The sequence below is a fragment of the Antennarius striatus genome, chromosome 19, assembly GCF_040054535.1.
Source record: "Antennarius striatus isolate MH-2024 chromosome 19, ASM4005453v1, whole genome shotgun sequence".
NCBI classification, from domain to species: Eukaryota; Metazoa; Chordata; class Actinopteri; order Lophiiformes; family Antennariidae; genus Antennarius; species Antennarius striatus.
The window spans coordinates 5,933,508-5,956,450 of NC_090794.1; the positions used below are offsets into that span (position 1 = coordinate 5,933,508).

The 22,943-nt window shown below is 40.3% G+C and overlaps 5 protein-coding genes across 6 annotated transcripts in view; 4 read left to right on the forward strand and 1 right to left on the reverse strand.

Annotated features, from left to right (window-relative positions):
• enah (ENAH actin regulator) overlaps nucleotides 1-4,353 on the reverse strand; it is a 90,762-nt gene extending 86,409 nt beyond the window's left edge. The window contains exon 1 of the mRNA XM_068342128.1: nucleotides 3,997-4,353. Coding sequence (XP_068198229.1) covers nucleotides 3,997-4,001 — 5 coding nt within the window. The 5' untranslated portion in view covers nucleotides 4,002-4,353. The remainder of the gene's footprint in view (nucleotides 1-3,996) is intronic.
• A 3,711-nt stretch (nucleotides 4,354-8,064) lies between these two features.
• Nucleotides 8,065-10,282, forward strand: LOC137613481 (signal recognition particle 9 kDa protein-like). The gene is made up of 3 exons (XM_068342741.1): nucleotides 8,065-8,235; nucleotides 8,378-8,446; nucleotides 9,286-10,282. Exons 1-3 carry the CDS (start codon nucleotides 8,164-8,166, stop codon nucleotides 9,403-9,405), a joined length of 261 nt encoding a protein of 86 aa, XP_068198842.1. The 5' UTR covers nucleotides 8,065-8,163; the 3' UTR covers nucleotides 9,406-10,282.
• Nucleotides 10,283-11,552: 1,270 nt separating this feature from the next.
• Nucleotides 11,553-13,091, forward strand: LOC137613614 (signal recognition particle 9 kDa protein-like). The gene is made up of 3 exons (XM_068342972.1): nucleotides 11,553-11,665; nucleotides 11,795-11,863; nucleotides 12,428-13,091. The coding sequence occupies exons 1-3, from the start codon at nucleotides 11,594-11,596 to the stop codon at nucleotides 12,545-12,547; spliced, it is 261 nt and encodes an 86-aa protein (XP_068199073.1). The 5' UTR covers nucleotides 11,553-11,593; the 3' UTR covers nucleotides 12,548-13,091.
• A 399-nt stretch (nucleotides 13,092-13,490) lies between these two features.
• ephx1 (epoxide hydrolase 1, microsomal (xenobiotic)) lies at nucleotides 13,491-18,723 on the forward strand. Of its 2 annotated transcripts, none has more exons than XM_068342361.1 (9): nucleotides 13,491-13,680; nucleotides 14,765-14,967; nucleotides 15,054-15,234; nucleotides 15,310-15,528; nucleotides 15,685-15,814; nucleotides 15,987-16,201; nucleotides 16,423-16,531; nucleotides 16,855-16,977; nucleotides 17,138-18,723. In XM_068342361.1, exons 2-9 carry the CDS (start codon nucleotides 14,785-14,787, stop codon nucleotides 17,346-17,348), a joined length of 1,371 nt encoding a protein of 456 aa, XP_068198462.1. In that variant the 5' UTR covers nucleotides 13,491-13,680; nucleotides 14,765-14,784; the 3' UTR covers nucleotides 17,349-18,723. The 2 variants fall into 2 exon arrangements, with proteins under 2 accessions (XP_068198462.1, XP_068198461.1); XM_068342360.1 differs by having other exon boundaries at nucleotides 13,492-13,680; nucleotides 14,768-14,967.
• Nucleotides 18,724-19,619: 896 nt separating this feature from the next.
• Nucleotides 19,620-22,769, forward strand: LOC137613658 (transcription factor 24-like). Its single transcript, XM_068343038.1, has 4 exons — nucleotides 19,620-20,372; nucleotides 20,779-20,922; nucleotides 21,063-21,227; nucleotides 22,494-22,769. The coding sequence occupies exons 1-4, from the start codon at nucleotides 20,196-20,198 to the stop codon at nucleotides 22,632-22,634; spliced, it is 627 nt and encodes a 208-aa protein (XP_068199139.1). The 5' UTR covers nucleotides 19,620-20,195; the 3' UTR covers nucleotides 22,635-22,769.
• The last annotated feature ends 174 nt before the right edge of the window (nucleotides 22,770-22,943 follow it).

Sequence of the window (22,943 nt, forward strand, 5' to 3'; positions counted from 1 at the left end):
AGGCCAGTCTACTGATTATTTTTCTGACATTTCATATAATTGGATAACATTGACATGATTCTTCCAGCCTTGGGAACAGGCTGGCATGTCTGCCTCAATAATCTCATGATTATTATTCCATTTTGCTGCTTTTTTTCTTTCTGATGATCAAAAATTAGAAAGAGAAAAGAATCTATAGAAGTCTGCAGCCCCAGGAGTTCAGTAAAGACTGCTGCACGGTGACTGACCTTGACTTACCTCATCATGCTCAGTTGTACTGAAGCCATACTTCTTATAATGATATCACAGAGACGTGATCTGTCATTATGTCCTGGTAAAAAGAGCAAAGTGTGACTCATCTCCCCTCTGAGTGTTCCTGTGCATCGCATTCTGTCTAGACTCAATAAAACTAAACTTCTTGAGTCAGTCGGTTGCATCTGGATTCTTTTAAATCAATACACAAGACAAATTTATTCTCATTTCTATTTAGCCTCAGATTGACCTCATTAATAGCTCCTTCAGATGTACACCTGGCTGCAGTTCAACTCCTTACCGATTAAACAAACTGCTCATCCAGTGGGGCATTCGATAGAAGCGTTCCAGGATGCACAAAGTCCGACCTCAGCGACTGTCACTCACCCACGAGGTGAAGCCTGACGTACGTTGGTGGCATGCAGTTGTGAAGAGGTTGTCAAAGCTTGTTACCATTACGTTTAATGGCCCTGCATCCTAGCTACGCTGCTTATCTAGCAGCCTCAGATAAGCTGACGTCAGCATTAGGTGCTACCTGACAAAACACAGGCAAACACACTGACCAGCTTTACTTTATATATATTAAAGTACATCTTCATTCTCACGCAGCAGGAATGTGCCCCGGTAGTTTCCTCTGACCTTACCAGACTGAATCAAAGCACCAGCCATGTCCTGCTGAACATCAGCTGAGCTCTGTTGGTTTGGAATGAAACCTTCTTTTGTTGGTGCCCAACAAAGTATTTTTACCTTGTCTGGTCCACAAACTAGCTTTATAGTTGTGGACCACATCTTCCACAAACCATGTATTTGTTCTTTGTTTGGGCTGAAGTCAAGAGGAACTACACTCAAAATTACAGGAAGTCAAACTTCACAAAGCAATAAAGACACAAGCCCAATCGGACGGTCATGCTTATCATGGATGGAATGCAACTATAAAGATATCATACAAGGTCTAAATAACTGAACATTGTTCTTCACTTCTACAAACTAATTAGCTGGAAGCAACTTGACTTCCGACCTGTACATCCAGACATGTCTATTGTTCCTGATACATCAGCTTTTGTTAAATAGGAATATGTGCAACAGTCAAGCAGGAGTGCCTTGAATAATTTGCTCTCGGACTAGTTTTCTATGAAGTATCTGACAAAATATAATTTAAGAGTTTGTTGATGTGAGTGATTTTATACATTTGGTGGCATCTGTGCCATGCCTAAACCAGCCATCAACACCTGGTTCTTCACTTACTTCTTCAACTTTAAATCAACATGCTTCCATTCACAGGCAACAATTAATATCCTACCTATTACAGCGAGCCAGCACAACAAAGATTATGTAAGCACAATTTTAAGAATGGAAAATATAATCTCATTCTTATCTTCTTGTCAATACACTCAGCAGAGAGTGTTAAACTTCTGCAGTGTGTGCTGAAGTGTGTGACCGATAGCTGAGGATTGTCACTGTGGTCACAACCTCATGGCACCCTCACACTGAGCTGCAGGCGTCAGCTGTTAGCAGCTGGAGCTGCCACTCACACACACACACACACACACACACACACACACACACACACACACACACACACGCTCGTGCACACACACCTGCTATCTGATTTATCAATACCTCACCCCTTCCCTTTAACAACGGCGGGGAACACATCTTGTGTTTTGCTAGACACACCTTTGAGGAGACATGAGCTCCACAATGTGTGACAGTTTAGCAGCAACTGCTGACAAAGTTGTTTAAAAGTGTGAGGAGGAGGAAGGAGGAGAGGAAAGATGAAAAGATAGTGGTTTCCATTCTGGGATATGGACACAACATGAAACAAGCAGTTCTATTGTTAACCACAGTTTGGCCCAGAGAGAGATTCCAACAGCTGGAATCAGTTAAGGGCTTTCTTAAAGGCAGCAGGCCCCATCCACGCCGCATTCTCAACACACTGGTAGATGGTGGATGAAACAAAACAAGGTCACACTCCTCCGTAGGAGCCGTTTTGACATTTTGACTGTTAAACTGAACATCACTCATGGCACTGTGTAAAAAAGAAACATCCAAGAACTGCTGGACGGCGTTGGACGTGTCGGGCAGGATCAAGTCAAACCCACACATTCCTGAAGGCAATTCAGCACAAACAGCTCAAATAATTTCTGAAAGGTGTCCGAAATAAACAAGGGCATTTGTAGACCATTCAGAAAAGAGAAAACAGATATATTCAAATGACAGGGCATGCTTAGCGAACTTGCAGTTTCACAGCTTGGGGTCCATTTTGCCCTCTAAAAAACAGACAGTGAAAACTCAATCCGTGTTACACAACAGCATCCACTATTTATCAACTGTTTGCAATAACCAAATCAAATGTTTTCAAAGCCTCAGTGTGACAGCTATTATGCTTTTTCACCAACATTCAACACAACATTCAACTTTGACAACAGCAGCCTCTAAATTATTCAACCCCCTTGAACAACATCTCTCATAAGAGCACACTTTTTATAACACTGTACCAACCTTCATGTACTTTAATGGTAGTTTCAGAACTATATACCAAAGCCTAAATCCATGTCTGAACTCCAAGACTTTACCACTGCTGACTTAAAAGCATAGGAAAAGTTTCTCCACTAGTTCAAAACCATCTAAATGAGACAGTTTTCCGGTAGAGCTCTAGATCCTTGGAGAAAATATCTCAATCTGTAAGGAAGAAGAAGCTTGGATGTCACTTCACGTTCCCAAAGAACAAGGATCCCCAGCAGACCTTGAGGTTCGCTGCTGTTCCTTTTTTTTCCTTGATAAAATCTCTATTAGGATTTGAAGAAGGTGTTTGCAGCAGGGAAATAGGAATATTCCAGAAGTGGAGGCCTTATTCCACGTGGAATGAATTAAGATTCATCAGGACTGCTGGTATCTGGATATGCATCTTGTTTGCAACAGGTCATAGCAGTTTAGTAGTCTCCATAGAGAACTAGAGATGCTCGTCATTAAGGGATGGATCATTTAGAGACTGCAGTAGTCCATAAAAGTAGTATTCTGTTCCACTGAGGAGAAACACGTGTAATATCTCTCACATCGAGATATGTCAACTGTTGTAAACAGAGGCTTTAGCAAATAAACCTACTACAAATTATGGTCAATAATATTGCTTCCATGTGAACATCTTGATCTTGGGTGCAGCCTAACCTAAAGGGGGGGGGGGGGTATATACTACAGGTCCTATAATTAGTTTCAATAAATACGACCCCATCACACCCCTCGCATGTGTTAATGTGTAATAAAGTTTTTGTAACAATTTCTCTCAGGTCTCCTCATTTACATAACCCTGGGTCTATGTTCAGACACGTTCACCAGTCCCAGGCTATAAAAAAAAAAAAAGTGACATGAAATAAACGCTTTGCCATCACCAAGTGCTGAAAGATAATCCCTCTTATGCAGTGTGGGAGTAAAAGCAGCGCCATTCCAAAACCCATGCACGTCCTCAAATGTAGCACGAACCCGAGTGGAAGGTCCTGCCGGAGCAGCGAGGCAATAATATTCAGCTTTTAAAATGATTAACGTGGTAGTGCAGACAGACGCCGCATGCAGTTTGTCCCTCACGGGCTGCTGTCGGGGCTGATTTTGGACACAGTTGTGTGTGACATGTCAACGCAACATGTTTAGCTAATGTCTCACAGTTGTCTCGCGCCAGGCTAAACTGTTCGGTAGCTTCTGACTTCATCACGTCCAACAAGGAGATTCTTCTCAGTTCTTACTTCATAAATATAGAAACTGGCTACTCACCTCATGACCTCAAAGTGTTGTCAGGCCTTATAAATATCAGAAACTCCCTTTAAGTATCGGTGACGGCTGACTCGGAGCTCTCCAAAAAAAAAAAAGTTCACCGCTCGTTTCAAGGCTACAGGCGACCAGATGAATGGGACTCCGAGGCTTCACAGTTTTGCAGGGAAATCCGGGTAAAAAGTACAAAAAAAAAAGAAAAGAAAAAATAAAATTTGGGTGTAAAAAAAGATACAGAGGATTCCTACATGATCTAGAGCATCGTGTCTCCGCTGGTGCCAGTGGGTCACTGAGAAGAACGAGGACAGTTGCGGCGTTTCTCTGCTACTTCTATCGCACGAGTGTCGGCGTGATGCGGCGCTGTGCCGCTCGGGTACCAGACTGCTGCCGCGGACTGTGGGCTGCAACATGTGCTGCGTTCAAGGCCGCTCGGTCAACTTAGTTTTAACTTTCCCTGCCACAAAATTGAAAAAAACAACAACATATATTTCATTTAATATTTACTTAATCTCTTGTCAAAAGAGGCACGTTGGAAAAAGAACGTGTGTTGCAAGTAGATTCATTCCACCAGCGGGATGTTATAGCACTCTGGAGTAACAGCAAATCCTGTGACTCATAATAAAGTGCCCAAGTGAAAAAAGGGTATTGTCATGTTGACAGCATTATACGGAATCCTAGCAAAATAATAAATAATGAGATATCCTCTTTTCAAACTATTTTGTTGTAATAGAATCAAATATGAGAGAATTAAATAAATAAAGGTGATATGTGTCTATGTAAGCATAACAACTTTTTGACAGTCTATTGTGGAACTTAATAAAAACAGTGTAGACCAACTGATCATTATGTTGATCTTTATTGTGCCTAAGTCCTGATCTAGGTGACAAAAAAATCGTCGCTAAGTACTATTTGTCTGAGAAGCGAGGCTGATATTTTTGTTAAAATGTCTCTAAACGTGTACAAACTACAGTTACCAAAATAATTTGTGATCTTGTATTAGTGATCACATACCAGCTGTGACACGCAGTTTGTGTTTTGTTTATTTGTAGCTCATAAAACACTCTACTCCAGGTAGTGGACATTTACTTTTGTTCTTCGCAACATGCAATAATATTTTTAAGAAACTCAAAGGTGTAACTCACATACCCGTCTGGATTTTTAGCAAAATTTACCATGGTACCAGAAGGCATCACTTTACGCAACTTGTGGGACGTTGCACGTACGGGTTGCCCCTGACAACTGAGTTGGCTCTCCCGCTGTGTGCTTGTGGTGTTGAGCAGGGACCACAGTAGACTGAGAATATAACAAAATAAGCCCGTAAAACTGTCTGTATCTGTTCTAGTTCCCCTTTTCTGGTTACGTCCAGGAATTACTTAACACAATAAGAGTCCTGAGCCACAATTACATAAGGAGTCACATTAAATATTAAATGCACACATGCCCCTTGTAAACTCCCATGTGGATTACACTGTGCGCTCATCAATAAAAATCGTTAAGGACAACTGTTATTTGTATTTGCATTTTCCGGTGCAGTCAATATCATTCTCAGTATTTTGAATGTGTATTGTGTATGAGGACTGTTTGATTAAATGTCTAACTATCCACATGACTTAAAGTCAAGTGTCTGCAATTCAGTATTTAATGTGCCCTATGTCTGTTAATGTAGCCTAAATATGCTTGTCATACGCCAAATAGTACATTTGCTACATAGCAGATCTAGCAATCTAGCAATCTAGCAATCTAGCAATTTAGCAATCTATCTATCTATCTATCTATCTATCTATCTATCTATCTATCTATCTATCTATCTATCTATCTATCTATCCATCCATCCATCCATCCATCCATCCATCCATCCATCCATCCATCCATCCATCCATCCATCCATCCATCCATCCATCCATCCATCCATCCATCCATCCATCCATCCATCCATCCATCCATCCATCCATCCATCCATCCATCCATCCATCCATCCATCCATCCATCCATCCATCCATCCATCCATCCATCCATCCATCCATCCATCCATCCACCTGTCTGTCTGTCTGTCTGTCTGTCTGTCTCTATCAATGAGGACATAACAAAGTTGAGATCATTTGGTTTTTTTCATTTGTCTTTTCTTTCCATTTCATTTCATATAGTGTGTAAACAGTATACGTGTGTGTGGGGGGGGGGTGAAGGTGATTAAGTGGGTGGAGGTGGTACTGGAGGGTCATTGTCAACCCTTCAGGATTTAATCTAAATGTCAGTGGGACACAAAGGTGTCATCTTTTCACAGGGAACGGGATTGTGTTTTCTGTTATTGCCGAATGTGTGTGTGTGTCCATCATGTAATATTAAATATCACCTTTACTATAATGGCACTGCATATAGGACTTAACCCTCCGACTACTGAATGGATGTTTACCAGAGCCGAAGCCTATTTAAACCATTTACAACAAAATATGTAAGATATGTCTTCATAGCACAAGGGATGCAGTACTCTTCCCCCATCTGTGATATCTTGATCTGAAGGACGTGCATCATGTTGATTAAGAGGAAATAAATAAGACACATAAATCCTTTTTCGGCATAGTAATTAAAAAAAAAAAACCCTGAAGAACTGATCTGGTGGGATTGAAATTAAGCCTCGGACCGAGAGAGACAATGACATATGTAAACACAAGTCATGATAAATAACATGATTTAACTGCTGTGGAAGTGCATTATTCCTTTTAAAGGTAGCTCTAGCGCTGCAGGTTGTGAGACTTTAACACTGACTTTATTCTTTTTATTCAGCGAGTGGCAGGCCCACCGCTGACTCAGCTGATGATGAATGAGCAGTCATTACACCACCCACTCCCTTACAGCTCTGTTACTGTGACATTCAACTCAGTAAATGTCATTAGATGTGAGAGAAATTGGACTGGCTCGTTGCACTCATTTAAAAATGTTCAGGAGGGAGAAAAAGAACAGCATCCAAACATGAATACAAAGCTTCAAGTTCAATAATCTGACTGCTGTGTGCATACATGAGCTTTGTCTGCCATCTAGTGTCAAATAAAATCCCACTGATTTCTTATCAGCTGCAGAACTTCTCCCTCAACCACATGTGCTTGCGACCACACAATTATGAGGTTCTTGTTCTCTATTTTAGCATTTCCATTTTACGATCCTTTAATTGTGTACATTTCAGAGGGGCATGTCGGTCTTACCAAAACGTTTTAAAATAGGAACAGAAGAGAAGACACAACTAGAAAACTTGATGCGAAAACATCTGAATGTGATACTGTCTCTAAACGCACAGTAAAATCTAATGTGAAAGGTAACCAGTCGGAATTGCATAAAATCATAATACACTGAGGTCGGCTATGGTCAGTGTTCCGTTTACCTCCAACCACTAGATGGCGGTATGTTAAATTGTCCGCATCAGTAAACAGACAAACAAACGGCGAATAGAACACTTCCTGTCGTGCTGGGAAGACACATTTCGAAGTAAGGTCTACTAAACGCCCTACGAAAAGGCAACAGTGCAGTACTTAAAAAAAACGTAACATTGTTTTATTGGCGTTAACTATAATTGTCAACCAGCATATTTTTTCGGTTTAAATTTTAACCCATATAATGGAATCATGATCAACAGACAGCATTACTTTGTCAGGTTTAGGAAATTGGAAACGATTATCAATCGTGAGTTAGAAAAAGAAGAAGAGGACGATATACTTTATTGATCAACTCACGGAAATTACATTTGTCACTCAGGTGTACATTTCGTTCATTTTTCTGTTAGTTTTTCACAGTATGTACAGGCCCCTGAAACAACCACAGCACAGGAGGGGGCCTGTAAGCATGCAGTTAGTATACACAATACACACAGTTATGATTTACGTATTTGCATCTAACTTTGTAAACTATATGTGTGTTTTGGAACATATTTTTAAATTAAAAATATCCATTGAAAAGTCGAATTAAACGGTCTGGTTTGAGTCACCGTTCAACATTGCCCTTTAGCTTTTGATTTGTTTCGTTTTGAAATTATGACCCGGAAATGCTTTGGGCGTCCCTCCCTCTTCGCTCTGATTGGCTGTGTTCACTGTGCTGCTGATGTGGTGTTTAGAAAATAGCCATCCTGGTCGTTCAATTCAAACAGATTCTTTGGTACAACAGTAGCTTTACTCGGTTAAAATAATGCCGTATTATCATGTTTGGGAAGAGTTTTCCCGTGCAGCAGAAAAACTGTATCTGACTGATCCCATGAAGGTAAAAACACTTCATTTTAAAGTAGGTTAGCTGCTAGCTTGTTAGCTAGATAGCTTATGAACAACGTGACTGCGCTGCACTTTATTAAAAAATGTTTGTCAGGTTTGTAATTGTTTTTTTATGTTGTTTGGTTTTTTTACAGGTTAGAGTGGTACTAAAGTACAGACATTGTGACGGCAACCTTTGTATCAAAGTGACCGACAATTCTGTGGTAAGTAAAATGAGTTTAAAATGAAATAAAAATAAAAACTAAGATAAAAAATGTCTTTAACAGAGTTTTGAGAATGGCCATAGATATGAAGATAATTGTTTTAGAATCCTAACATTTTGTACACGTCATGCCAGTTCATAGAAATTAGCCGTGACTCAATTCAGGGGCCACATCCTTTTGACAGCTGTATTGTAAAATCATGCATCCTCACCCATTTGTTTCTGATTGTATTACTAGAAGTTTGGATCATGGCAACATAAAAGAGTGCTATGACAACCCTAGCTTCACTATCGTGATACTGTCATACCACAACATTTACTACAACTACAAAACTTTTGTACCAAAATCATCAACTATAACCACACATCAACTAATCCAGCTGAGCATGCTACAGGCTTATTTATCAGTGCTCCACATCTTCTATCCTCTTTAAAAAAAATTGATGCCCATCCTGAGTTGATCTTTTCATACCAGACAACTTCATGCGACTTGAATGAACAAGCTCAGGTGAAGTCGATGTAAAAAATGACAGCTGTCAACTTAGAAGGTCCAGGAGTGCTGTGGCTGTGGAACACCTCAATGTTATTATTGTTAATAGAAGCGTGTGTCTACAGTCAAAACATTGCTGTTAAATGGCTTATATTTTTCTACAGTTAAATAGTTTATATTAACTTATAGCGCTTTTTCCCTATTCGCCAATTGTAATGCAAAACAAAAACATAAGTCATTATGTGTTAAAAAAATATTAACAGGGGAAAAAAAGTAATAATGTCTCCCCGGTGGATTTAATGACCGTAAGCTGTCAGCTCCTTCATGTGGTGTTTTGTCCATCCTTACAGTGCTTACAGTACAAAACAGACCAGGCTCAGGACGTGAAGAAGATTGAGAAGCTCCATGGAAAACTGATGAGACTCATGGTGTCCAAGGAGACACACAGTGGTGCCATGGAGACGGACTAAAATGCTGTAGAAGCACCTGGACAGATTTCAGCGATTGTTGAGAACACAGTACCATCAGAGTGTGATGTGGGTGTATGTAAAGAGGGAACATGTTGGATCGATGCGGCTGCCTCCACTGATTTAAGACAAACAAAGAGACAAAGAGCTTTATTTGTCATTATACAGGGATGGTAGAATGAAATTGAAAGTTAATACTGTCAGAGATGTGATTATATACTGTATATATACTGTATTTTATTCTCTCAGGATTTTATTTTAACAATTCTTTGTTAGTCATCAAATATCATGTTTCGCAGCTTTATCTTGCCAGGCATTTAGATCACATCCCTGATGGTGTTCATATAAGAGTCAGTGGTAGCTGCTGGAGAACCGACCTGGTTGGGGAAATGTGGGACTATAGTTAAATTAAAAATCCCCTGCTGTGGTGGAAGCAGTTTTAATGACTTGATGTCACTAGAAGAGTACAGTATTTTCTGCACTATAAGGTGCACCTTCATTGAATGGCCTATTCTAAAGCTTTTTCCATATATAAGGTGCATTGGATTATAAGGTGCACTGTCGGCTTTTGAGAAAAAGGCTTTTGGGTGCGATTTATAGTGCAGAAAATACGGTTTTTATTTGGAAAGAGGACAAGGAATGAAGATGTTGCATGTCTTATGTGTACATCTATGTTTTTATGTTAGATAAAATTTTAGGGATGCATTTCGTTTCCTCTTGTTTCTCCCCATCGGCTTGTACCACTTTGATGAAACAAGACCCTATGGTTTCCTGAGGATGGTGCAGAGAAACCGTGAAGTCGAATACTTCCACACATGTCCAAATCCTATTTCATTGACAATGATCACATTATTTGTAAAATAAATATATATTTAACCCAGTACAATCACTGTCTCCTGATATGTGTTGAGGACTATACAGTATGTGACTGCATATTCGGTTCAATTTTAAGTCCTACATCTGAATAATGAACAATGATGTAAATTCTTAATGAGGGTGTAAAAGAAAGAGGCCACATTATGTAAAAAAAGAACAACCAGAAAACGGTCATTATATTAGCTAAATGTTAATTTCCACCTGCACTAGGGTCTTGTGCACCCAAAAGGGACAGTACTTGTAGTCCACTACAGTACACTACATGTCCCATAAGCCACTCGTGGTATTCATCATGTGCAGATGATTACGTGCCTTTCTCAGTCATCCGTCTAGATGAATTCTTCAGTGTCAATTTTGTAATAATTTATTTATTTTCTGAACTGGGTTAAAGAGGGAGACGACTGACGGTACATCCGCCGACCACCTCGTCCCGTGGCAGCAGCGACAGGTAAAACGACTCGAACAGTGACAGTAAGGGGTAAAAACACGAATTTAAATATCTTAGTTAAGATTTTTTTTTTTGTGTTGAAAAGCTAAAGTTGCAGGAAGTGATTGTTTTAACCAGGTTTAGCCGTGAGGGGGGAAGAAAACCGTTGATCTGACAGATACATCTAAATCGTAGTGCGTAGATAAAATTTAAATTTTGTCGGAAATACAGTACTGTACTGTACTTTCTGACGTCACTTCCACGCTAACCTACGTCCTGACGTCATCAGTCGTCTGGATGATTTATGTTTTTTTTATAGCTAGAAACTGTAGAACAGTCTGAATAGTGAGAATGGGTACCAGGCGCGTTTGTTATAATAATAAATCATCTGTATTTCTATAGAATCTTTCAGACAAGAAATACTCCTCAAACTGTTTTCTAACAACAAATAACTTCAACCAGAAATATAGATGTTAATGTAAACGTGCTAATTGTGAAAATAAAGAAATGTTGGTTAACCTTTCATAACATTGTGTACAGAGACTGTAAGTACACTGGCTAGGTCAACTTCTTCTTCCAATAATTTATGATACTTACAAAACTTGCTGTCCCTGGGAAAATATTATTGTGAACATGTTCAAGGTCACATCTGAGACGAAAGACATTTGGAACACACTGCTGATGTGTTGTTGAGAAAATAGTTATCCGTAGTGATGGGCATATGAAACTTCATAGAGCTTTGAAGCCTTTCATCCCATTGGTTCATTCCAGCACCTTTCCTCACGGCACACGCTTTAAAGCCGCGATACATGACGTCACATCATTCATCCACATCGTTCAATTCAAACAGATTGTTTGGTACAACAGTAGCTTTGCTCGGTTAAAATTATGACTTGTTATGAAGTTTGGGAGGAGTTTGCCCGTGCAGCGGAAAAATTGTATCTGGCAGATCCCATGAAGGTAAAAACATTTTATGTTAAAGTAGTTTAGCGTGTTAGCTAGATCGCTTATGAACAGGGTGACCGCTGCACATTATTTAAAAAAAAAAAATATTGTCAGATATAGTAATTGTTTATTTTTTTTTTGCAGGTTAGATTGGTGATAAAGTACAGACACTGTAACGGCAAACTTTGTATCAAAATGACCGACAATGATGTGGTAAGTCAAGTAAGTTAAAAATCATTGATGATTTACTATCAGTCGTCATGATTAAATAATATAAATCCGGTTTATGAACAGAAAACCCTGTGACAGTTCTAATTGAGGTGAGATGACGATATTTAATTTATAGTGTAACGACAACGGCGATACAAACAAATGTGAACACGTGTGAGGCTGGGTACTTTCTACTTGAAGAAACTAGGCAGCACGACTACCCACAATGCACCAGTGCAGGAATATTTGAATTAAACATTTGGTTTCATAAATAAAACCAAAATGTTTGACAGATTCATGTCAACCGGATGATTGTTTTAGATGAATGTAAAGATTACTGAGATTCATCCTCATGGAATAATGATCTCCGTAACAGAGTTTTGAGCATGGCCATAGATACGGAGATAACATCAAAACATCATTGTTTAATGTCTTGTATTTTTGGATACAGTAAAATTCGCCAACTGTAATGCGTAACAAAAACATAACACGTGTTTGTATAATGTGTTTTGTAAAAATGTTAACAGGAAATGGCTCCTTCATGTGGTGTTTTGTCCATCTTTACAGTGCTTACAGTACAAAACAGACCAGGCTCAGGACGTGAAGAAGATGGACAAGCTCCATGGAAAGTTTATGAGACTCATGGTGTCCAAGGAGACGCACAGTGGTTCCATGGAGATGAACTAAAATGCTGTAGAAGCACCTGGACTGATTTCAGCAGTTGTTGAGAACACAGTACCATCGGAGTGTGATGTGGGTGTATGTAAAGAGGGAACACGTGGGATCAATGCAGATGCCTCCACTAATTAATATGCTGTCAGAGATGTGTTTACATACTGTAAATATATTTTATTCTCTCAGGATTTTGTTTTAACGATTCTTTATTAGTTATCAAATATCATGTTTTGCAGCTTTACCTTGGGAGGCATTTAGATCACATCCCTGATGGTGTTTATAAGAGTCAGTTGTAGCTGCTGGAGAATCAACCTTGTTGGGGAAATGTAGGACGATATTTAATATCACTAGAGGAGCATTTACTTTTATTTTGAAAGGGGACAAAAAGGACAAGGAATGAAGATGTTGCATGTCTTATGTGTTTACATCTATGTTTTTATGTTAGATTAAATTTTAGGGACGCACTATTTTGCCCTCCTGTTTTTCCCCATCGGCTTTGATGAAGCAAGACCATGTGATTTCCTGAGGATGGTGCAGAGAAACTGAAGTCGAATACTTCCACACACATCGAAATGCTATATCATTTACAATGATCACATTATTTGTAAAATAAATTTTTATTTACCCCAGTACAATCACTGTCTCCTGCTATGTGTTGAGGACAGTATATGACTGCAAATTTGGTTCAACTTTTGTAAATTAAGTCCCACAACTAAATAGTGAACAATGAAGTAATTTATTCATGAGCATTTAAAAGAAAGAGGCCTCATTGAGTTAAAAAAAAAAAAAACTGACCAGAAAACGGTCATTATCTATGTTAGCTAAAGATTAATTTCCACCTGCACTATGATCTTTTGTACCGACTCACCCAAACGGGACAGTACTTGTAGTCCACTACAGTACACTACATGTCCCATAAGGCACTCGTATTCGCACACCTCGTTTTCCTGACACGTTCGTCCTTACACTTCTCCATCATGTGCAGATGATTACGTGCCTTTCTCAGTCATTTGGCCGGCATCGTCCTTCTAAATGAATTCTTAAGTGTATTTTGTCACTTATTTGTTATTTCCTGAACTGGGTTAAAGAGGAAGACCACTGAAGGCACTTCCGCCGACCACCTCGTCCCGCAGCAGCAGCGACAGGTAAAACGGCTCGAACAGTGTCAGTAAGGGGTAAAAAAGACGCGAATTAAAAAATCTTCGTTAAGATTTTTTCTGTGTGTGTGTTAAAAAGCTTAAGTTGCAGGAAGTGATCAAATCTGCAGAGTGCGTAGATAAAATTTAAACTTGGAACATTTGTCGGAACTACTTTCTAATTTATCTGTCAGGTTAACCTACGTCCTGACGTCATCACTCGTCTTGCTGATTCACGTTTTTTATAGCTAGAAACTGTAGAGCAGTGTGAATAGTGACAATACCAGGCGTGTGTGTTATAATAATAGAATCTTTCAAACAGGAAATACCTCTCAAACTGTTTTCCTAACAACGAATAATATCAACCTGAAATATGCATATTCATGTAAATATGCTAATTGGGACACTAAATATGGATAAAATTATATGATAGGAGCACAAATAAGGCAATGAGTAATAATATAGCAATGCAGAGTAATTATGAAAAGAATAGCAAACATGGGATTCAAATGTGCAAAATCTTTGGAGAGGATTAGCTGTTTGAATGCTGATGATAGGATTTAATGATGTCAATAGGAACTGTATTTCATAGATTTGGACCATTTACAAAAGCTGCTGCCCTGATTTAGTTTGACAATTACTGTAAACGTCCAATAAGCCAGCAGTAGAAGAAGGGGTTTAGTAGTCTTGGTTGGTCCTATCCCAACCGATAACATAGTGTGGCAGTTTCTAACTCACAAATTCTAAACAACTGCACTACATTGATGCAGTGGGGGCATGTTGTCGTGTTATCATGCTTGCAGCGCTCCCGAATGAGAAAAGCTTTGTCATGCAGGACTATAAGGGGCCTGGTCAGCTCCGTTCTTTACCTAATCCTGTTAGCTGGCCACAAACACAACACTGACACCTTTGTTCAGCTGCTCCTGTTCACATTTCTAACTCCTGACTAATGAATTCATTCGACCCAGCTTGCATCATTGTGAGGGAGAGCTCACGCAGAGAGGGAGTTGTTGTTTGGTTAATGTTTGAATGAAAGAATATTTAGTTATATGGACGTCTTAGCTGTGTCAATTATCTGTTACTCTGTCTGAAGCAGCGGCGACACTGAGCACCATGTTCACGGAAGTACTGGTTGCCGTGGTGATTGGAGGACTGATTTTATTCCTGGTTCAGAGGAGCAGAAGCCAGGTTCTAAAGACCGAAGATGGATGGTGGGGGGTTGATGCACCCCCAGATGGCGAAGAGGACGGTGCCATTCGTCCTTTTAAAGTCACCACTAGTGATGAGGAGCTGGAGGTCAGATTCTCTCGTGGAGCAGTTGACCAGTAGGAAGGCTTGTGAACGGTGAGGGTGCCCTCATACCTTCTGTTTTTCTCTATCAGGACCTCTACAGAAGGATAGACCAGACCCGTCCTGTTCCTTCATTGGAGGACAGTCAGTTTAATTATGGCTTCAATTCCAACTACCTAAAGGAGGTGGTCACGTACTGGAGAAACGACTTTGACTGGAGGAGACAAGTAAACAAACTCAACCAGTACCCCCACTTCAAAACCAACATCGAAGGTGAGGCGACTGATCAGACACTGAAGAACATCATCCTTCATTTGACCTCGTCTTAACCACTGAACTTCCATTTAGGCATCGATATCCACTACCTGCACGTGAAGCCCAAGAAGGTTCCAGATGGAACCACCGCCATTCCTCTGATAATGGTCCACGGCTGGCCTGGCTCCTTCTACGAGTTCTACGGGTTGATCCCTCTGCTTACAGAACCATCAAACCCAGATGACCTGGTGTTTGAGGTGGTGTGTCCCTCCATTCCAGGCTACGGCTTTTCTGAAGCTCCACACAAGAAAGGTGAGTCTGGAAGGAAAGTATCCACGATGCTTGAAAACGAAGCTAATCCAAAAAACTTGCTTTTACTATCATGACTATTGGATTTGGACTATTCTATTGCATATATACCACTAAGTACTGTATGTGCTTTTTGTCGTATCATCCCTCTGTCAACAGGTTTTGATTCAGTTTGTGCAGCACGCATCTTCCACAAACTCATGAGACGTCTGGGCTTCCAGCAGTTCTACGCTCATGGAGGGGACTGGGGCTGGCTGATCACCACCAATATGGCTCAGCTGGAGCCCAAGTAACAGATTTACTAAAAGCTTTGAAAGCTTCCTTCATTCTGAATGAATTTACCAGCTTTACATTTTGCAATAACGATGTATTCTTCCTCGAAAATCCAAACGTTGATACATATATTTTTCAGACTTTCCTGTTTGGTTCTTTTGACATATTGATATTTTTTTATGCCCCAGGACAGTCAAAGGCCTCCACGTGAACTTTGCCCCACCCTCCAAGCCTGGGCTGCCTGTGCTTTTGTCCGTTATGCTTGGCCGCCGCTTCCCGAAGCTGTTCGGTTTCTCCGACATGGATATTCAACGTCTCTTTCCTCCATTGGAGAAACTGGGGGTGGAGATGATTAAAGAGACCGGCTACATGCATATCCAGGCCACCAAGCCTGACACTGTGGGTAAGTGTCCATTTCAGCTACTTTGCGACATGAGATCATTTTATCTGAGGCTGAGGTGGACACAAGAAGAATGCGTGTAAGCAGAGAGACTTTTATGAAACAGATCCTGGGAGCAGAAACTCTGTTTTTATTTTCTGTATTTATAGTATCCTATGGAGATGTTTCTGACCAGACCTTATGACAGCATCCATAATAATCGGTGCCTCTGTATGTTCCATCAGGTCGAGGACTGAATGATTCCCCTGTGGGTCTGGCTGCCTACATCCTGGAAAAGTTCTCCACCTGGACAGATCAGAACTTCAGGAACCTGGAGGATGGAGGACTCACCAGGTTACTAGCACAGAATAGAATATAAGAGATTTAGTTGCATTTAATCAATCACCAGCTACTAAACTGCTTGGATAGTTGATTAATTGGTTTAAGTAATTATGGAGAGTTGAAATATTCCCAATCCAGCTTCATAATTGATAATATTTGATTTTGTTTTAAATTTATTTTTGCATGAGGACATTATCTTGATTTTCAGGAAGCACTGATGAAAAAAGTTTGGACACTTCATAGACCAAATAATGTAGAAATTCCTTTTAAAAAGAAATTATTAGATTGGAAGTCTCTACAGATTACTGTCAGATAAAGTTTTAGGTGCCTTGCAGGAAGTTCTCCCTGGATGATCTTCTGACAAATGTGATGATCTACTGGACTTCTGGCTGCATCGTCCCCTCCATGAGGTTCTACAAGGAGAACCTCAGCAGAGGCCTCTACCCGCCTCACACCAAGTAAGATACTGATTCTGTGGTGATAATGGTTAAATCAGAGTTGGAGTATTTAAAGGACAGATGAACATATAGGAGGGTTGGGTCTTGGTGGTGTAGGTACTGCTTGTCCTTAAGGAGGAATTGGGCGCTGACCAACTAGCACATCATCGTCTCTTCACAGGATGCAGGTGTACGTCCCCACCGGGTTTGCTTGCTTCCCCAATGAGTTGATGCACACCCCCAAACTATGGGTGAAACAGAAATACCGGAAACTCCTGACCTTCTCGGCCATGGCTAGAGGCGGGCATTTTGCTGCCATGGAGGAGCCCCAGCTGATGGCGGAAGACATCCAGAACTTCACAAAGATAGTAGAGAAGAAGAAGAAGAAATAAGAGCAGGGGGCAGAGGTTGGGCAAATAAAATGGATTAAAACTAAATTGTGATGGTATTGATTAGAAGGTGTCAAGAAGGAATGGGAGCACTTTGGTGAGCAAGAAGTAGACATGTACACAAGTGTTTTTCTATGAGGTGCAATCCACAATATAGTAAACGTGTAGCGCAAAATGTCCAATAATTCTTCATGTTGGAGTGTCAATCCTAAAAAATGTATGGAATGTCAACACGAAGAGCAAACAGTGACATGAGAGCTTCTTTTTTATTTCTTACAAAGCAGGAATTGACATCAGTAATCAGAAGAATTTTTTTCTAAAAAGGAAAGATAAATATGAAACGACATATATTTGAAACTTTTAGCACCGAGATTACCACAATATCAGAATTTCAAACATTTGTACACTGCTAGTTTTAAATCACAATAGCCCTCCCGTGACAAAAAGAAATGAAAATGCAGAAAGTCCATGAATACAGCAACACATGTCTAATAATGTTTAAGTATCCAATCTAATCGTAGATCCTTTTTTGTTAAAAGCTTTTACACTTAAACTACTGGTTTCAAAGATGTATTGACAAAGAATCAAAATAATAACCCTATTACGTCATCATTCAGGTAAAGAATCGTAAAGTTGCAGGTTGCATCCCTGTGTGCTGGTGACATGGATTTAACCAGCAGGCGCGTGAGTACAACCTAGAGCTACACCTGTTTAAAGTCAGGACGCAGCATCCACCCGTTCAGTCTGCCCTCCTCACAGCTCCACTCAGCCTTGCACCGCTGAGTGGTTCACCATGCAGCTGCAGATGGGAGGTCAGGGGTCACCAGTTGTTATTGTGTTGACAGCCTGCAGAAGGTACCAGGCATTCCTGTAACTGATAGCTGAGAACCACAACTGTCCTGCCACGCTACAGCTTCCACTAACATCTCTGCATTCTCCCATAAGAAGAAAGCTTTCTGTATTATTGTAAAGCATGTTAGTAGAAGAACTGGACACTTACATTTATGTTATTCTCATTTCATTCTAGAGTTTTAATGCCTGCAGAGAGTTTTAGATTCACTTCTTTGATGTGTATTATTTAGCTGCTTTAGGGCATGATAACCTCATAGGAAGGTAGCAATCCTTGTGAGATGAGTCTTTCACCATGCTGATCTGGAAGAAGGTCAAATCTATAATTATGTTTGCAGCAAGTTGTTTTTTTAAAAAAAATTCTGATGATTTCCTTAAATGCTGAAATATTTGTTTCTAATGAAGGAAGGTCTTTCTTTTACCGCATACGTTTTTAATACCAATATTAAAATCTGTTTTTTGACTAAAATAGTATGTTGTATCATAAATCATTCAACAACGTTCTAATTTCGATCTAAATAAATTTATACTCTGCTCTGACTTTGCTTCTGTTACTGCCTTATTCAACGTGTTCAACAAATTGTCTTCCCATTGCCAGAAACCTTGGAGTCCAGACATAAACAGACAAACGGGATTATTCCACTCCACTAAACACCATTCTAGTCTCAGACTGTTGCATCCACACATGATTCATTGATGAATCATTGGATTTTTCACTCAGTTTATTCTATAATGAAAGTCCAGAAACTCAGATGTCATGAAAAGTCACTCAGAGCTGCAGTTTTATATCCTAATATAGGAATATATTTACAAATACTCTTTTAGAAAAGACTTCAAGAGAACATGAAATGTGTTTTATTGACAGTGACATTTTATCTGTACCTATAATCTTGGTATTCATACATTTTTGAACTTTTTACAAACATGAAACATTCGTAAAGGTACTTATGGTTACAGTGAAATGACCTTAAAAGACATGAAAACAGATAAAAAACACAAGTAAACACAAGATAAGAATCATAGCGGCAATTTAGCCTTGGGGCATCAGTTGACTGTAGTTGATACTAATCTTGATTCCTGGAATACGGCTGAATGACAGTGTGGAACTTCCCTAAATTTCATTTTTGCAGATGGAGCTAAGTCATCCTCCTTTCTGGAATACCACCCAGGAGTTATGGTCCAACAGGTCTGTGCCACGTTGGGCTGTTACACAGCAGAGTTACAGCACTGCAGTGAATCTTTTCTTCTCCGTTCTGTCATAACAAGGTTTTTAAGATGCTGCGATGCAGTGAATGTTTCCAACAACCCAAAAGAGACAGCCACTTCTGCCTCTCTGTAGTAACGTTCCATGTCGCACTGCTCCCAGCTTCCAGTCCCACCCTTGTCCAGTTTTTTTGCACAGCTTTGACTTTCCCAAGCCCCCCAGTGCCCTGGCTCAGGACACCCTCCCAGCACTGCACTCCCCCAGGCCTGACTGCCTGCCTGCCTGCTCTTCTTGGCAGCCAAACAGCCAGGGGAGGATCAGGACGACCGGCCGGCTAAGATAACGACCGCATGAAGTTCCCCACATTACCTCACCCGATAAGGAAACAAGCAGAAGGAGACGTAGAGAGAGAGAGAGGGTCAGACTGGGAGGAATTCTCTGGACGGACGGTGATGAGCAGGGGTTTTCACCAGTTATTTAGGGGTGTGGGTGGAAGTCGGGGTCCCTTAGGCCTGGTGAGAGGATCTGGGAGATGCATGAAGATTGGTTCTCATTGATGAGAATGTTGATTATTTTTCTTCAGATCAGATGAGTCATTTCAGCTGCTCTTGAGATTTTTTTTATTAGTTAAGCAAACCTTTGAAGATGTTTTCAGCGTAGATGGAAAGATGACGACCTCAGAGTGTGTTTTGCAGCATTTTAACTCAAGCAGTTAAAACAGATTATGGTGCACAGCCATCACCAAAAGAGCAAACTTCAACCCGGCTAATGAAAACAGAGTCAGCAAAGCAACATCCATGGCGGTGAATCCTCTGGAAGGTCTCATGTCAGTTGCAGCCAACCACCAGCTGGTCTCCAGTTCCACCAGTGAGCTGCAGAGGCAGCAGCCCTGTGCAGCGGGAAGCCCAGCATCCCTGCATGGAATCAGGCAGAGCTCACAGAACAGCAGCAGCAGCCGCGAGCCGAGCAAGTGGGTGAGTTGGAATTTACATCATCAAGCATCATCATAACCATCAAAAATCAAATGGAACCAAAAGAGAACAGGAAACATGCTTCAAACGTGTTCATAAAATTGTTGTATGCTATCTCAGAGAGGAAACGGTGGGATTAATTTCCTCCTTTCCCACAGATGAATACACAGATTATAATAAAGCTGTGTTTTCTTCAGGGGCTGTTTGGATAATAATGGAAACATTTATCCTTTATTTAACATGGTTGTGATTTAACAAATTTAAAGAAGCATGAAATATTCATTGAAGAAAGATGTTTTTAAATAGCAATTCTGCTTAGTTGCATCCCTAGAATGTAATTTTTTAAAATCAAAGTAGATAAATAAATACCATTACATAAATGTTTCTATAAAGGATTCTTCTGCTACAGGTGTGTGGGTCCAGGTCAAACCCTGGTTTTAGTTTTGGGTCTGCAGTTCAGTCCAGGACGCTGAGGGGTCAACACTCCCCGGAGAATGCAGCGCGAGAAAGGAGTCGAGTCCGAAACCTGCGACAGGCCTTCCACAGCCTGCAGGTACCCTGGTCACAGACAGACCTGTACCTGTTAAATTATGTTAAGACAACCTCTATTATTAGACAATTATTTATTTATGTTTAATTATTTAACACATTTGAGTGTAAGAGCTAAGAGAGAAAGTATTCCTCTGTCCTCAGGCTGCGCTGCCTTCAGTCCCACCAGACACCAAGTTGTCCAAACTAGACGTGCTGGTCTTGGCTACCAACTACATAGCTTACCTAACCGAGACCCTGGACCAAGGAGGGACGCTGGCTGAGCACACCCTGTCATCCCGAGCGGGTGGTTACCTTCATCCTGTTAAGGTCAGGTTAGCAGTCAGCTACCTACTTCTTCTTAAGGTGGATTGTATAGATTGTTACTTAACAAAGCATGATAACATGAGAGACAGTTAGGATGAAGCTGAGGCTAAACGTAACGCACATCTCATCAAATCAAAGGCATCTACTTTTATGTCAACTAACTGGTTTGTGTTTCACAAGGAGAGATAGCGAATATACTGGTAGAAGGATGCTGAGTTTTGAACTTCCAGGCAGGAGGCCTAGAGGAAGACCAAAGAGGAGGTTTATGGATGTAGTGAAAGAGGACATGAAGGTAGTTGATGTGAGAGAAGAGGATGCAGAAGACAGGGTTAGACGGAGGCAGCTGATTCGCTGTGGCGACCCTTGAAGGGAAAAGCCGAAAGGAGAAGAAGAAGAAGGATGTCAAACTCTCAAATTTTCATTTGGACAAGAAGAAATGTCAGCAAGGTACACTAACAGAGAAATGAGTAATAGATTTCTGTGTGTAGCAGAATAAAAAATTAAGCCACCGCTGAGGGAGCACTGAAAACTTTATTTGAAAAAAAAAGTTTTTTTAAAAATGTACCGTATTGGTCCGAATACAAGACGGTGTTTTTTGCATTGAAATAAGACTGAAAGATTGGGGGTCGTCTTACATTCGGGGTCTAGACATTATACCCATTCACAACGCTAGATGGCGCCAGATATCTTTAAAGCGAATGCTGAACTTAACTCCCCAGGACAAATCGAACCCCTGTCACGAAGACGAAAAATAAAAAATAGCGGTAAGAAAGAAAAGAGAAGAAAATAAGAGAAGAGATAACAGAAAACGGAGAAACGTAGCGACAATCTGGAGAAAAGTGGGTCGAAGATCGGCCAGGTTAACCGGCAGCTGAGGAGAAGTTATGATGCAAACTTCAAGATGATGGTGATAAATGAGGCAGAGTCTTCAAACAATTGCAATGTGATCGAATATATTGAATAAATTAATATAATCATTTGTTTCAGATGTACTGTAATTATTTTCTGTATAAAAATTAAATTTGGTGTTCAAAAAGTCTTTTTTCAAACTTGAGTCTTGAAAAAGAGGGGGTCATCTTATAATCAGGGTCGTCTTATATTCGGGCAAATACGGTATTTGACATGCATACTGGTGTACTTTATGCAAGTTTATCTCTTATGGAGTTAGAGTGTTCTTCTCTGTCTTCTCTTGATATCAGATTTGTGAATTCTGAGAATACCATTAGCCTATTAGCATGATGAGCTAACTCACTCGTCTGTCCCCCTCAGAAGTGGCCCATGCGGTCCCTTCTTTACTGCGGCAGTGTGGGAGAGCTGTTGTCAGGAGTCCCAGCCAATCAGATGCCTCCATTTGGAAAGGATGGGACACATTCTCTGAACCCGAACTCAGAAGCAGGAAAAGAGTGTTAATCCAAATTCATTCACTTTATTTTCTTCCTGTTCGGAGGGTTATGACCTCACAAACACGTACATTTACATTTACAGACAGAGCACATACGGGCATATACAAACATACGTTGTAAATGTTTATACATGTCAAGTTTATCATGAAATAAAAAGGTTTGATATAATAAATCATAAATGTGTTTCACGAGTGTGTGTTATTGTCTGAATCTCTGATCCAATATTCTTGCTGTACCCTTTTTAATTATGTTCCCCTCATGAACTTATAATAGAGGGGATAAATATAATAATCTGTCACTGGCTGTCAGAAGGAGC

Bases quoted from the DNA above. Each gene is read 5' to 3' on its own strand.
- LOC137613481 (XM_068342741.1), top strand. From the start codon at position 8,164: ATGCCGTATTATCATGTTTGGGAAGAGTTTTCCCGTGCAGCAGAAAAA. The intron at 8,236-8,377 runs GTAAAAACACTT...GTTTTTTTACAG, and splicing joins ATCTGACTGATCCCATGAAG to GTTAGAGTGGTACTAAAGTA. The intron at 8,447-9,285 runs GTAAGTAAAATG...CCATCCTTACAG, and splicing joins AAGTGACCGACAATTCTGTG to TGCTTACAGTACAAAACAGA.
- LOC137613614 (XM_068342972.1), top strand. From the start codon at position 11,594: ATGACTTGTTATGAAGTTTGGGAGGAGTTTGCCCGTGCAGCGGAAAAA. The intron at 11,666-11,794 runs GTAAAAACATTT...TTTTTTTTGCAG, and splicing joins ATCTGGCAGATCCCATGAAG to GTTAGATTGGTGATAAAGTA. The intron at 11,864-12,427 runs GTAAGTCAAGTA...CCATCTTTACAG, and splicing joins AAATGACCGACAATGATGTG to TGCTTACAGTACAAAACAGA.
- ephx1 (XM_068342361.1), top strand. From the start codon at position 14,785: ATGTTCACGGAAGTACTGGTTGCCGTGGTGATTGGAGGACTGATTTTA. The intron at 15,815-15,986 runs GTAACAGATTTA...TTTATGCCCCAG, and splicing joins ATGGCTCAGCTGGAGCCCAA to GACAGTCAAAGGCCTCCACG. The intron at 16,202-16,422 runs GTAAGTGTCCAT...ATGTTCCATCAG, and splicing joins CACCAAGCCTGACACTGTGG to GTCGAGGACTGAATGATTCC.
- LOC137613658 (XM_068343038.1), top strand. From the start codon at position 20,196: ATGGCGGTGAATCCTCTGGAAGGTCTCATGTCAGTTGCAGCCAACCAC. The intron at 20,373-20,778 runs GTGAGTTGGAAT...CTTCTGCTACAG, and splicing joins GCCGCGAGCCGAGCAAGTGG to GTGTGTGGGTCCAGGTCAAA. The intron at 20,923-21,062 runs GTACCCTGGTCA...CTCTGTCCTCAG, and splicing joins AGGCCTTCCACAGCCTGCAG to GCTGCGCTGCCTTCAGTCCC.